Genomic DNA, 15,292 nt, shown 5'->3' on the forward strand with positions numbered 1-15,292 from the left:
TCATCTCTCCCTGCCTTCTCTCCTTCTACCATTCTGCACTTTCTATTATTTCCTGGTGGTTTTCCAGTTGACTGATAGATCTATGAGAAGAGGATAGCTCATATTTGAGAGCCCGCCCTTTGCTGAGTTGGTTCTCCCAGTAGTCGGTTTGCCTGCCCACACTGTCCACATGTGCAGGACAGGCAGCCAAGCACCTTCAGCCATAAACTGAGGAAGCCTGTTTGCTATGCTTGAGACAGAACGCCTGGAGCAGCTGCTTGCTCTACCCCTTCTGAGATGCCTTCACGTAGGGCTGAGGTTGGGTGAGGTGTAGTATTTGCCTTTGATAAAAAGCTAAAGGGGATTGTGTGGTGGCACTTAGTTTCAATCCCAGCATGTGGGAGCCAGAAGCATTCAGATCTCTGTGAGTTCTACATAGTGAGTTCCATAGTGACAAGTAGGGCTACAAGGAGAGACCGTTAAATTAAAAATAAAAAAAAAAAAAATCAGTCATTCAACCAACCAACCAAACACCACAGGGATCATTAATAAAAACCTCAATAATTGGCTGGGAGTTTAATTCAGCTCGGTAGGGTACTTTCCTAGCATGTGTGAGGCCTTCTGCTCAATTCCAAACATTTCAGTAATGGTGAGATGGCTCATTGGGCAAAGAGGCTTGTTGCCAAACCTGAGTTTGAACCCCAGAACCCACACAGCAGTAGAAGAAAACCAACTTCTGCAAGTTGTCCTTTGACTGCTCTTCCCTCAGTACAGTATGGCATGCACATACCTACCTGTGTGCCTGAGCATACACAGATACACACACACACACACACACACACTCTCTCACACACACAAAGTGAATGTAATTTTTTTTAATTAAAAACTTTATGTGTATGGGTGTTTTGCCTGCATTTATTTCTATGCTTTGGTGTGTGCATGGTACCCAAGGATTCTAGAAGAAGGTATCAGATCCCCCAGAACTGGAGTGACAGACAGCTGTGAATCACTGAGAGGATGCTAGGAATTGAATCTGGATTGTCCGGAAGAACAACCAGTGTTTTTGAACACTGAACCATCAAAAACAAAAAAATTAAGCATAGCAAATTTTAATATAACATTTTAATAAATAGTCAACTTAATATAAAAATGCTATAATTACAGAAACTGGGAAAGTTGACTTCTTCCAATAGAAAGCAAGAAGGTCTCCTGGGCAGGGCGTGGTGGTGCACTCCTTTAATCCCACCACTTGGGAGGCAGAGGCAGGAGGATTTCTGAGTTCAAGGCCAGCCTGGTCTACAAAGTGAGTTTCAGGACAGCCAGGGCTATACAGAGAAACCCTGTCTCGAAAAACAAAGAACAAAAAACAAAAACAAACAAACAAACAAACAAGACTGCAAAATGCCAAGGAACTTGCCCAGTCTTGCAGATCCTGATAGCAGTGTCTTGACTTGAACATACAGATATACACAGGTGGTTCTGAGAGAGCCCAGTAATACTGACTTCATTCTTTACTTCCTGGCTAACCTGGTGTATTTTTTCTCCCTTTAGGGGATCCCAACAAGCCATCAGGATTTAGAAGTGTTAAAGCTCCAGTCACCAAAGTGGCTGCATCTGTTGGAAATGCTCAGAAGCTGCCCATCTGTGACAAATGTGGAACTGGTATTGTGTGAGTATTGGCTTCGCTGGTGTTAGAGAGTGGACAAACCATGAAAGCGTGGGAGTTGCTGGGTGTTGCGTAAAGTCAACAGATCGATCAGAATACGCAGAACTTTTATCTTGACATGATAGAGGCTTTTAGAATGATGAGTCTTCCCATTCACAATCCAGAGGCCTGCTGTAGGGTCTCTGAAGAAACCCCAGACCTCACCTCAGAAAGGACAGTACAGAGCCCTAGTGTGACTAATGGAGACCCATTCTTCCTCTCTCCTGCAGTGGTGTGTTTGTGAAGCTGAGGGATCACCATCGCCACCCTGAATGCTATGTGTGCACCGACTGTGGCATCAACTTGAAACAGAAGGGCCACTTCTTTGTAGAGGATCAGATTTACTGTGAAAAGCATGCCCGGGAGCGGGTCACACCACCTGAGGGCTATGATGTGGTCACAGTGTTCCGCGAGTGATGGAGAGGACCTGCCCTGTCTACTGCCCTCCAGCCAGCCTGCTGCACCTAGTTCTCGGAATATTCTGGCTCTCTCCTCCCTGACAGTCCTGTGCTTACTTAGTGTTAGTCATGCGCAATAAACATTGGGTTTCTTCTGTGCTGACTGACTCCCACTGGCAGTGTGACATCTGCTTTTACATTATTGGGAGATGGTTTTGTCCCTGTCCCTTCACCCACACCTCAATGCACCTTCTTCACTTGGAGTCTTCTCTGCTGCAAATGGACGTTGGTCACATTGGAACAAAGCCAAATGTAGTATCTCTGATGTTACTTGGTTTTACTTAATAAATTTAGACTTTAAAGCAATGTGTGACCTCTTAGTTGACTCTGCCTGTGTTCTATGTCCTGTCTCATGAAATTTGGAGTCTCTATTAGGTTTGGTTTCTACGGTTGTGAGAGATGTCAGGCTTTTCCCAGGCATGAGAAAACTACTATGAGCAAGCTGTGTTCCTTTTCATCTTTGTGACTTGCTCTAAGCATCATTGAGAACAGCAAATATTCTTAGTTATTTTTCTGTTGCTGTGGTAAAACGTGATGAAGGCAACTTATAGAAGAACTAGTTCATTTGGGCTTACAGTCTTGGTAGGGAGGCATGACAGCAAGTGCCGTAGCACCACCAACTGGGGACCAAGTGTTCACTGCCTGTGGAGGGGCCACTGTCATTCATACCACCACCCTATTATATCTTGTTTGGTTCTGTTTTAGAGAAATTGTCTTGGAGTTTGAGGGAATAAAACTTCCTGTTTTAGAAACTTTTCTATTACGGTGAGAAAACACCATGACCCAGGCAACTTATAGAAGAAAGCATTTGACTTAGCTTACGGTTTCAGGGGCTGAGAGCCCATGATGGCGAGTGAAGGAACAAACTAAGAGCTTGTGTCTTAGTCCACATGCACGAGACAGAAAGACAGACACACTGTAGATGGTGTGAGTCTTTTGAAACCTCAAAGCCTGTTCTCAGTGACACACTTCTTCCAACAAGACCGTATCTACTAATCTTTCTCAAAACAGTTCTACTAAGTTTGGAATAGTGAAACAAGCGAGCCTGTGGGGGGGGGGGGGAGGCATTCTAATTTTCATCACCACATTTCCCAAATAACAGGTAGGTAGCTCCTCCAGTTCATCTTAGAGTATGCTTCTACCATCCTTTTCCAGACCGCGGAGGCGTGCTATCTCAGAAGCAAGACCATCAGTGGCAGAGAGCTCAGATATGGGTAGTAGGTCATTTTCAGCAGCATCTGGAATTCTCCCTTATGCAAATGAGGCATCCCCAGCACCTGGTCAATGATGTACATTCTCCCTAAAGCCCCTACTCATCCCCCACAAAGGTTTAAATAGCCATTTCCCTGCAATAAACTAAACCAGTTCTCAAAAGCTGTTCCTGGAAGAGTGTTCTTTGTTCCTGTTGCTTGTTCTTGGTTGTACTCCAAAAGGGCAAAGCTCCTGACGAGCAGCCTGTTTTGGCTTTTTTTCCCCCCTTTTTCCATTATGCTGCATCATCAGGGCAAGCAGTTTTGTTTGTTTTGTTTTGTTTATCCTATGTGCGTTAACGTCAGTGACCGCTGGTCAAGATCCTGCCTGCATCCACCCTGACCCACCAGCTAAGCTTCCCTTTCTCCAGGCCAGCCTGCTGTGTAACAGGCCTGACTCCAAGAGAGGTACAGACATGCATGGCAAACCACCACACAGTTCTTCATGGAAGGGAGTCAGGGCAGGAACTTAAACAAGGTAGGTACCTGAAGGCAGGAGCTGGTGTGGAGGTCAGGGAGGAATGCTACTTATAGGCGTGCTTGCTGTGGTTTGTTCAGCCTGCTTTCTTATAGCACCAAGGACCGGGAGTCAGGGGTGCCACTACCCCTAAGGTCTGGGCCTTCTACATCAATCAATAATTAATTAATAAAATGAATTAACAGCCAAAAGATAAAAAATAAGAAAGTGCACTAAATACTAAAGCAGGCTATTTTATGGAGGTATAATCTCAATTGTGGTTCTCTCTTCTCATATAAAACTAGTTTGTGTCAAGTTGACAAGACTAAAACTAACTGGTTTGTGTCAAGTTGACAAGCATAAAACTAGTGAGCACAGAATCCTTGGCCATTTTCTTGTATAGTTAAGTCATGGGGAGGCAGAACACAGATACAAAAGAATGCATGTGGTATGTACTCAGTGATAAGTGGATATTAGCCCCCAAACTCATAATACCCATAATACAACCCACAGACCATATGGAGCTTAGGAGGAAGGAAGACCAGGGTGTGGATGCTTCAGTCCTGCATTGAGGGGGGAACAGGATGATCAAGGGAGGTGGAGGGAAGGGTGACCTGGCAGGAAGAGAAGAGGGGGAGAATATAAGAGGTGGGGATTATCAGGTACTGGAGGACTGAAGGGGGCAGGAGAGAGGTACAGGGGGTCAGGAAATTGAATAAAAAGTATATGGGGGGGAGGGGTAATGAGGAACTGGGGATAGCCACTGGAGGGTCCCAGACACTAGGGAAACAAGAGGCTCTTAGGACTCAACGGGGATGATTTTAGCAGAGAAGGGGAGATAGAACCTGTAGAGACCACTTCCAGTAGATAGTCATGGCCCCAAGTTGAGGGATGGGGCCATACACCCATCTCAAAGTTTTTAACCCAGAAATGTTCCTGTCCAAAGGAAGAACAGGGACAAAATGTGGAACAGAGACTGAAGGAAGGGCCATCCAGGGACTGCCCCATCTGGGGATCCATCCTGTCTTCAGACACCAAACCCGACAATGTTGCCATTGGCAAGAGTCACTTGCTGACAGGAACCTGATATGACTGCTCCTTGGGAGGTTCAGCCAGCATCTGACCAATACAGATGTGGATGTTTGGAGCCAACCATCAGACTGAGTTCAGGGACCCTGGTGGGGGAGATGGCAGAAGGATTGGAGTTGCTGAGGGGGATTGCAACCCCATAGGAAGAACAACATCAGCTGGTCAGATCATGCAGTGCTTCCAGGGACTAGACCACCAACTAAGGAGTGTACAGGGAGGGATCCATGGCTCTAGATACATAGGTAGGAGAGAATGGCCTTGTCTGACATCAATGAGAGTAGAGACCCTTGGTCCTGTGGAGATTTGATACCTCAGCGTGGGGGAATGCTGGAGTGGTGAGGTGGGAGAGGATGGGTGGGTGGGTGGGACAAAGGGGAGGGAGGAGAGTGAGTTTGTAGGATGGGGGGCTTGTGGAGGGGTAACTGGGAAGTGGGATATCATTTGAGATGTAAACAAATGGAATGATTAATAAAAAGAAGATATTTCTGGAAACTGTTGGTTGGATCCAGGTTGAGATATGTTGATGCTCATAGGTCCAAAACAACACGGCCTCTCTGTTAGAGCGAGTGAATATAGGGACCAGCGGATATTTTCCTGACCTTTCCAGTTGTCATAAGCATACTCAGTGATTGGCATAGCATCTACGCATCTACTCAGTTCTTTGTCCAATGAGACAAATACTATGATGTTTAATAAGAAAGTTTGAAATATCTCATTTCCCCTTGCATAACAAAATGCCCTGCAAAAGCCCAGTGCTCCAAATAAAGAAATACTCTTCAAAATCTATAAGAATCATAGCCACAAATAAATGCATGCATCAATAAACCAAGGGATGGGTTTGAAATGGCGTAGTTTTGTCATTCTTAGAAGATTCAAGGTTCTGGAATTAAGTTTTCAGTAATATGTTTACTTATTTTGCACTGCTGGGGTCAAACCCAGGGCTTGTGTTTGTTAGACAAGTGCTCTATCACTGATCTCTGTTCCCATTCTGGTTCATGTTACAAGAAGAAGTGCTGGGAAATGGCAATGAACTCTGGACAATTCTGCCACATCCACTCCAGTAGTGACCCGAGTGACAGGCCCAAAAGTCTGGGTGCAGTCCTGAGGCGAAACGTTCATGGAAACGTAGTCTCTTGGAACTGTGGCATCCTGTAATAACAAATGCTCCAAATCTGTCCTTGCTTTAGGCGGTAAATGGACTTGTGTGCTTTCCCTCAATATTGCTTTATTTTAAGCGCCTCTAAGGATTGAGTTGAAGTTAGATTCTTCACCAGTGTTCCAATGTCCTAGGCAGTCCTTGAGCCAACCCTGGGCATGGATAGCTGAGTCACTACCCTACACAGGAATTTACAATGACCTAGGAAGAAGGAAGGTTGTGGTCTAAGGAGGAACTAGAACAGATAATTAGAACTATAGATGGCTGAGCCATTCTCATACACAGGAATTTACAATGGCCTAGGGGGAAGGTGGACTACACAATAGAGTAGAATTGGAACTATGGCAAGGGCTAGAAGCCCCTGCCCTGGTTTAAGATTAAGCTGACCTTGGGGCTGATTTTGATCCTGGTTGCTAACATTGATTTTTATCCCAGTTAGTTCCTTTTAGCTTTTAGTATGCATTCTTCTGTTTTGTTGTAAAAGTAATTTTGCATCAGATAACTTCAGTGTACCTTGGATGGTCTTAATGTATCACTTAACTTCTTTGTTCTCTGTATTATATAAGACTGATGCTCACTTTGACAAAATACATCCAGACACAGCACTCCCTTGTGTCTGTGTCTGTTTGTCACTCTTTCCGTGCCAACTCCTTGCTCGCCTGTAACCACCGGAACCCGAGTTTCGCCTGTGGATCGAGGACCCAAGTGAAGTCCATCTGTAGCACAATTCCACCAGCAAGTTGTAGCAATTCTAGCTGCTGCACCAGTATCTCTGCAGACAGTTGACCAAGGTGGTCTCCAGTTCATACTGTGTGCATACTTGGTTTGAGAAGCGAGGAGGTTCTGTAACGAGAAAATGGTTGCATCTTGTAATTATTGCATCTTATCACAGAGACGATCTCTTGGGGCTGTGGGCATGGAATATTCCTACCTTGGAACACTGTCAGAATCAACACACTGGGGTGACACAGAGATTGCCAGCTTGGATGATGCCCACTATGAGAGAGTATGCTGGAGCAGGTCAGGTTGTTCTACAGCTGCCTGGCTCCTTGTGCTCATGACCTCACATACCCAGTGATCTTAAAGTTTTCAGGATAGGATAACAGTGGGAGAATCAAAAGGCAGCTTACTTAGAGCTTTTGGGCTACTATCCACTTACCACTGAGTACATACCATGAATGTCCTTTTGGGTCTGGGTTACTTCATTCAGGATATTTTCTAGGTCCATCCACTTGCCTAAAAAATATGTGAAGTCATCATTTTTTTTTAATTTTAATTAGATATTTTCTTTATTTACATTTCAAATGTTATTCCTCTTTCCTAGTTTCCCCTCTGAAAATTCCCTATACCCTTCCCCCCCCTCCCTAACCCACCCACTTCCATTCCTGGTCCTGTCATTACCCTATACTGGGACATAGAGCTTTCACAGAATCAAGGGCCTCTCCTCCCACTGATGATGGACTAGGCTATCCTCTGCTACATATATAGCTAGAGCCACAAGTTCCACCATGTGTTTTCTTTGATTGGTGGTATAGTTCCAATGAGCTCTGGGGGGATACAGGATAGTTCATATTGATGTTCCTTCTATGGGGCTTCAGTCCCCTTCTGCTCCCTGGGTATTTCTCTGGCTCCTTCATTGGGGACCTTGTGCCCCATCCAATGGATGACTGTGAGCATCCACTTATGTATTTGCCAGGCACTGGCAGACCTGTCAGCAGGCTCTTGTTGGCATCTGGTGTCGGGGTTTGGTGGTTGTTCATGGGTTGGATCCCCAAGCGTGGCAGTCTCTGGATGACCATTCCTTCAGGGTCTGCTCCGAACTTTGTAACTCCTTCCATGGGTATTTTGTTCCACATTCTAAGAAGGAACGAAGTATCCACACTTTGGTCTTCCTTCTTCTTAAGTTTCATGTGTTTTGCAAATTGTATCTTGGGTATACTAAGTTTCTGGGCTAATATCCACTTATCAGTGAATGCATTTCATGTGTGTTCTTTTGAGATTGGGTTACCTCACTCAGGATGATATCCTCCAGATCCATCCATTTGCCTAAAAGTTTCATAAATTCATTGTTTTTAATAGCTGAGTAGTACTCCATTGTGTAAATGTACCACATTTTTTGTATCCATTCCTCTGTTAAGGGACATCTGGGTTATTTCCAGCTTTTGGCTATTATAAATATGGCTGCTATGAACATAATGGAGCATGTATCCTTATTACAAGTTGGAACATCTTCTGGGTATATGCCCAGGAGAGATATTGCTGGATCTTCCGGTAGTACTATGTCCAATTTTCTGAGGAACCGCCAAACTGATTTCCAGAGTGGTTGTACCATCTTGAAATCACACCAACAATGGAGGAGTGTCCCTCATTCTCCACATCCTTGCCAGAATCTGCTGTCACCTAAATTTTTGATCTTAGCCATTCTGACTGGTGTGAGGTGGAATTTCAGGGTAGTTTTATTTGCATTTCCCTGATGATTAAGGATGTTGAACATTTTTCAGGTGCTTCTCAGCCATTCGGTATTCCTCAGGTGAGAATTCTTTGTTTAGCTCTGTACTCCATTTTAAATAGGGTTATTTTATTATCTGGAGTCCAGCTTCTTGAGTTCTTTGTATATATTGGATATTAGTCTCCTATCAGATTTAGGATTGGTAAAGATCCTTTCCCAATCTGTTGGTGGCCTTTTTTGTCTTATTGATGGTGTCTTTTGCCTTACAGAAGCTCTGCAATTTTATGAGGTCCCATTTGCCGATTCTTTGTCTTACAGCACAAGCCATTGCTGTTCTATTCAGGAATTTTTTCCCTGTGCCCATATCTTCGAGGCTTTTTCCCACTTTCTCCTCTATAAGTTTCAGAGTCTCTGGTTTTATGTGTAGTTCTTTGATCCACTTAGACTTCAGTTTTGTACAAGGAGATAAGAATGGATGAATTCATATTCTTCTACATGATAACCACCAGTTAAGCCAGCACCATTTGTTGAAAGTGCTGTCTTTTTCCCACTGGATAGTTTTAGCTCCCTTGTCAAAGATCAAGTGACCATAGGTGTGTGGGTTCATTTCTGGATCTTCAATTCAATTCTATTCTTGATCTACCTGTCTGTCACTGTACCAGTACCATGCAGTTTTTATCACAATTGCTCTGTAGTACAGCTTGAGGTCAGGCATTGTGATTCCACCAGAGGTTCTTTTATTGTTGAGAATAGTTTTTGCTATTCTAGGTTTTTTGTTATTCCAGATGAATTTGCAAATTGCCCTTTTAGTCTGGGTGAAGAATTGAGTTGAAATTTTGGTGGGGATTGCATTGAATCTGTAGATCACTTTTAGCAGGATAGCCATTTTTACTATCTTAATCCTGCCAATCCATGAGCATGAGAGATCTTTCTATCTTCTGAGATCTTCAATTTCTTTGTTCAGAAATTTGAAGTTCTTAACAAAGAGATCTTTCATTTCCTTAGTTAGAGTCACACCCAGGTATTTTATATTATTTGTGACTATTGTGAAGGTTGTTCTTTCCCTAATTTTGTTCTCAGCCTATTTATCCTTTGGGTAGAGAAATGCCACTGATTTGTTTGAGTTAATTTTATATCCAGCTACTGCACTGCAGCTATTTATCAGGTTTAGGAGTTCTCTGGTGGAACTTTTAAGGTCACTTATATATACTATCATATCATCTGCAAATAGTGATATTTTGACTTCTCCCTTTCCAATTTGTATCCCCGTGATCTCCTTTTGTTGTTGAATTGCTCTGGCTAGGACTTCAAGTACTATATTGAATAGATAGGGAGAAAGTGGGTAGCCTTGTCTAGTCCTTGATTTTAGTGGGATTGCTTCAAGTTTTTCTCCATTTAGTTTGATGTTGGCTACTGGTTTGCTGTATATTGCTTTTATTATGTTTAGGTATGGCCTTTGAATTCCTGATCTTTCCAAGACTTTTATCATGAATGGGTGTTGGACTTTGTCAAATGCTTTCTCAGCATCTAATGAGATGATCATGTCCTTTTTGTCTTTGAGTATGTTTATATAGTGGATTACGTTGATGGATTTCTGTATATTAAACTATCCCTGCATCCTAGGGATAAAGCCTACTTGATCATGGTGGATGATTGTTTTGATGTGTTCTTGGATTCGGTTTGCAAGAATTTTATTGAGTACTTTTGCATCAATATTCATAAAGGAAATTGGCCTTAATTCTCTTTTTTGTTGGGTCTTTATGTGGTTTAGGTATCAGAGTAATTGTGGCTTCATAGAATGAATTCGGTAGAGTATCTTCTGTTTCTATTTTGTGGAATAGTTTGAGGAGAATTGGAATTCGGTCTTCTTTGAAGGTCTGATAGAACTCTGCAATAAATTTATCTGGTCCTGAGCTCTTTTCGGTTGGGAGACTATTAATGACTGCTTCTATTTCTTTAGGGGATATGGGACTGTTTAGATCATTAATCTGATCCTGATTTAACTTTTGTACCTGCTATCTGTCTAGAAAATTGTCCATTTCATCCAGGTTTTCCAGTTTTGTTGAGTATAGCCCTTTGTAGTAGGATCTGATGATGTTTTGGATCACCTCAGGATCTGTTGTTATGTCTCCTTTTTCATTTCTGATTTGCTTAATTAGGATGCTGTCCCTGTGCCCTCTAGTTAGTCTTGCTAAGGGTTTATCTATTTTGTTGATTTTCTCAAAAAAAAAAAAAAAAACCAGCTCCTTGTTTGGTTGATTCTTTGTATAGTTCTTTTTGTTTCTGCTTGGTTGATTTCAGTCACGAGTTTGATTATTTCTGCCGTTTACTCCTCTTGGGTGAATTTGTTTCCGTATGTTGTAGAGGTTTTAGGTGTGCTGTCGAGCTGCTAGTGTGTGCTCTCTCTAGTTTCTTTTTGTCGGCACTCAGAGCTATGAGTTTTTCTCTTAAGACTGCTTTCATTGTGTCCCATAAGTTTGGGTGTGTTGTGGCTTCATTTTCATTAAACTCTAAAAATCTTTAGTTTCTTTCTTTATTTCATCCTTGTCCAAGATATCATTGAGGAGAGTGTTGTTCAGCCTCTCGGTCAATGTTGGCTTTCTATTATTTGTGTTGTTATTCAAGATCAGCCTTAGTTTGTGGTGATATGATAGGATGCGTGGGATAATTTCAATATTTTTGTATCTGTTGATGCCTGATTTCTGACTGATTATATGGTCAGTTTTGGAGGAGGTACCATGAGGTGCTGAGAAGAAGATATATCCTTTTGTTTTAGGATAAAATGTTTTGTAGATATCTGTTAAATCCATTTGTTTCATAACTTCTGTTAGGTTCACTGTGACTCTGTTTAGTTTCTGTTTCCAGGATCTGTCCATTGATGAAAGTGGGGTGTTAAATTCTCATACTATTATTGTATGCAGTGCAATGTGTGCTTTGAGCTTTACTAAAGTGTCTTTAATGAATGTGGCTGCCCTTTCATTTGGAGCATAGATATTCAGAATTGAGAGTTCATCTTGGAAGATTTTACCTTTGATGTGTATGAAATGCCCCTCCTTGTCTTTTTTAATAACTTTGGGTTGGAAGGCGATTTTATTTGATTTTAGAATGGCTACTCCAGCTTGTTTCTTCAGACCATTTGCTTGGAAAATTGTTTTCCAGTCTTTAACTCTGAGGTAGTGTCTGTCTTTGTCCCTGAGATGGGTTTCCTGTAAGCAGCAAAATGTTGGGTCCTGTTTATGTAGCCAGTCTGTTAGTCTATATCTTTTTATTGGGGAATTGAGTCCATTGATATTAAGAGATATTAAGGAAAAGTAATTGTTGCTTCCTGTTATTTTTCTTGTTAGAGTTGGGATTCTGTTCGTGTGGAGATCTTCTTTAGGTTTGTTGAGGAATTACTTTCTTGCTTTTTCTAGGGCTTCATTTCCTTCCTTGTGTTGTAGTTTTCCCTTTATTATCCTTTGAAGGGCTGGATTCGAGGAAAGACATTGTGTGAATCTGGTTTTGTCATGGAATGCTTTGGCTTTTCTATCTATGGCAATTGAGAGTTTTTCTGGGTATAGTAGCCTGGGCAGACATTTGTGTTCTCTTAGGGTCTGTATAACATCTGTCCAGGGTCTTCTGGCTTTTATAGTCTCTGGTGAGAAGTCTGGTGTAATTCTGATAGGTCTGCCTTTATATGTTACTTGACCTTTTCCCCTTACTGCTTTTAATATTCTATCTTTATTTAGTGTATTTGTTCTTCTGATTATTATGCATCTGGAGGAATTTCTTTTCTGGTCCAGTCTATTTGGAGTTCTGTAAGCTTCTTGTATGTTCATGGGCACCTCTTTCTTTAGGTTTGGGAAGTTTTCTATAATTCTTTTTGAAGATATTTACTGGTCCTTTAGTTTGAAAGTCTTCATTCTCATCTACTACTATTATCCGTAGGTTTGGTCTTCTCATTGTGTCCTGTATTTCCTGGATGTTTTGAGTTAGGACCTTTTTTATTTTGCATTTTCTTTGATTGTTGTGTCTATGTTCCCTATGGGATCTTCTGTACCTGAGATTCTCTTTTCCATCTTGTGTATTCTGTTGCTGATGCTCGCACCTATGGTTCCTGATTTCTTTCCTAGGATTTCTATCTCCAGAGATGTCTCCCTTTGTGATTTCTTTATTGTTTCTACTTCCATTTTTAGATCCTGGATTGTTTTATTCAATTCTTTCACCTGTTTGGTAGTGTTTTCCTGTGACTCTTTAAGGGACTTTTGTGCTTTCTCTTTAAGGGCTTCTAGCTGTTTCCCTAGTTTTCCTGCATTTCCTTCTTTTTTTTAATTAAATTTTTAAATTAGGTATTTTCTTTATTTACATTTCAAATGCTATCCCAAAAGTCTCCCAGATCCCTGACCCCTCTCCCCTACCCACCCACTCCCACTTCTTGGCCCTGGCATTCCCCTGTACTGAGGCATATAAAGTTTGCAAGACCAGGGGGCCTCTCTTCCCAATGATGGCTGACTAGGCCATCTTCTGCTGTATTTCTTTCTTAAAGTCCTCCATCATCCTCACAAGAAGTGACTTTAGATCCATATCTTGCTTTTCTGGTGTGATGGTGTATCAAGGACTTTCTATTGTGGGAGAGTTTGGTTCTGATGATTCCAAGTAACCTTGGTTTCTGTTTCTTCTGTTCTTATGCTTGCCTCCTGCCATCTGATTATCTCAAGTGCTTGTTGCCCTCAATATATCTGATTGGAGCCTGACCTTCCTTATAATCCGGGTTGATTCAGGACTCTTCAGAGTTCAGCTTTCTCTGTGATTCTATGATTCTGGGCTCTAGTGAACCTGAGATTCTGGGTTTGTCAGAGTTCTTGGCAGTCAAGCTTCCTCTGAGACCCTGAGATCCTGGTGTGACCAAGCTCCTGTTATCCTGGTATCCTGAAATCCTAAGATCGTGGGTGTGTTACAGTGTTGGAAGTGGTGTCTCCTCTGTGGACTGTGGGGGCTAGTGTTCAAAACCAAGGTGTACCAGCACCCATGAGAAGGAACTCCAGCTGCTGGTTAGGCAGGGCTCCTGTATCCTTGCTCCTACTGTTACAGGCCCATCATGATTGGTTTGGAACAGATGTTGTGTTCCATTCATCAGTGATCTTAAGATCCTGGGTGTGCTAGGGTGCCTGCGGTGTGGAGAGTCCTCTGGGGATGTGGGACCTTCCACCGAGTTTGTGCCCAAAATGACCCGGAGCTGGCGCTGACCGGAAGACCAGAAAGGCCTTCTAAGGGACATTAGACCGCAGCCTTGTAGGCAAAGGCCTTCTTCATGGCTCCCCATGGTGGATCTCGATGAATAGAGATGGTCTGTGGTTTCCCACCCTTTATTGTTATGGCAGAAAATGGATGGTTCCAAACCCTTTATTGTCATGCAGAAAAATGGATTCTTAAATCCATACCTCCCTTCTCAGGATGGGCCTGAGATTAAATACCTTTTGCAGGGAGGAATGTCTGGAAAGAGAATATTATTGGCAATGCCCTCCAGGCCTCTAGGTTCCTCATTAGCATGCAGATCTCTGTCTGAACCTGTGTGACCACAGATCAATTCTCTTTCCCTATTGTCTTGGTCTAAGATGTTAGGGATGCCTCATCTATATGTGAAAGGGCTTGGGGCATTGCCCTTATGTGACTGATGGCCACAGATCTGTGGGGGAGCTGCAGGAGCCTGGTGCCTGGGAACAGGTGAAGCTCCTACTGTTCCTTCAGGGTCTCCAGGGCTTCAAAGCCTTTAGCTCAACCAAGGACCAGGCTACCTCTCATGGTCCACTGCCCCACAGTGTGCCTGCATGTATGCACATTTATGTGGAGGCCAAATGTTGAAATTAGGTGTCTTCATTCATTTTTCTTCATGTGATTATTGAGGCAGGTTCCTCACTTGAATTCAAAGCTTTCCTGATTTTTCTAGTGTAGACAGCTTCATCCAGAAGTCTCAACCTCCCAAGTCATGGATTACAGGCAGACTTCCTTATGTACCCAGCTCTTATATGGATCCTGGAGATCTGTTCTCTCACCCCCAGGCTTGCAGGACAAATGCCTTATCCACTGAACCATCTCCCCAGCTCACACATGCTGGCTTCAATCTTTATTGAAACTCACATAATTTTGAGTAGTCTTAAAGAAGAGCCATTAGAACTTTATATACATGATTAAGCCATTTGTAAATAAGACTTCTCTGAAAATCATCGCTTTCCATTTAGTGTTCAGTAAGGTAGTAAGAGTTCATATTCTGAAGATCCAGGTATACCACTCTTGGGAATTTACCCAAAAGATGCATCATCATGCCACAGGGGCACCTGTTCCACTATGTTCATAGTGGCCTTATTTGTAATATCCAGAAGCTGGAAACAACCTAGATGTCCCACGACAGAAGAGTGAATACAGAAAATGTATTTCATTTACACAATGGAATACTACTCAGCTATTAAGAACGAGGACATCCTGACTTTTGCAGGCAAATGGATGGAACTAGAAAATATCATTCTGGGCGAAGTAACTCAGACCCAAAAGGACACACATGGTACTCACTGATAAGTGGATATTAGCCAAACCAAAACCAAAACCAAAACAAAACAAAAAATAAAACATACAGAATACACAAGATACAGTCCACAGAATCCAAAAGGCTCAACAAACTGAAGTGCCCAAGTGAGGATGCCTCAGTCCCACTTTGGGAGAGAGAAGAAAACAATTGGGGAGGGAAGGAGAGAGGGACTTGGGAGGGAATATGG

At 42.6% G+C, this 15,292-nt stretch overlaps 2 protein-coding genes across 2 annotated transcripts in view; both read left to right on the top strand.

Moving 5' to 3' along the window:
* Window positions 1–2,448, top strand: part of Pdlim1 (PDZ and LIM domain 1) — a 50,128-nt gene extending 47,680 nt beyond the window's left edge. The window contains exons 6-7 of the mRNA XM_021151809.3: window positions 1,531–1,648; window positions 1,915–2,448. Coding sequence (XP_021007468.1) covers window positions 1,531–1,648; window positions 1,915–2,101 — 305 coding nt within the window. The 3' untranslated portion in view covers window positions 2,102–2,448. The remainder of the gene's footprint in view (window positions 1–1,530; window positions 1,649–1,914) is intronic.
* A 1,257-nt stretch (window positions 2,449–3,705) lies between these two features.
* Window positions 3,706–15,292, top strand: part of LOC110285739 (cytochrome P450 2C70) — a 58,487-nt gene continuing 46,900 nt past the window's right edge. The window contains exon 1 of the mRNA XM_021152121.3: window positions 3,706–3,870. Within this exon, the coding sequence (XP_021007780.1) occupies window positions 3,838–3,870 (33 nt within the window). The 5' untranslated portion in view covers window positions 3,706–3,837. The remainder of the gene's footprint in view (window positions 3,871–15,292) is intronic.

Source organism: Mus caroli, unplaced genomic scaffold, assembly GCF_978045245.1.
Source record: "Mus caroli unplaced genomic scaffold, Mus_caroli_1 scaffold_20, whole genome shotgun sequence".
In the NCBI taxonomy this organism is placed as follows: domain Eukaryota; kingdom Metazoa; phylum Chordata; class Mammalia; order Rodentia; family Muridae; genus Mus; species Mus caroli.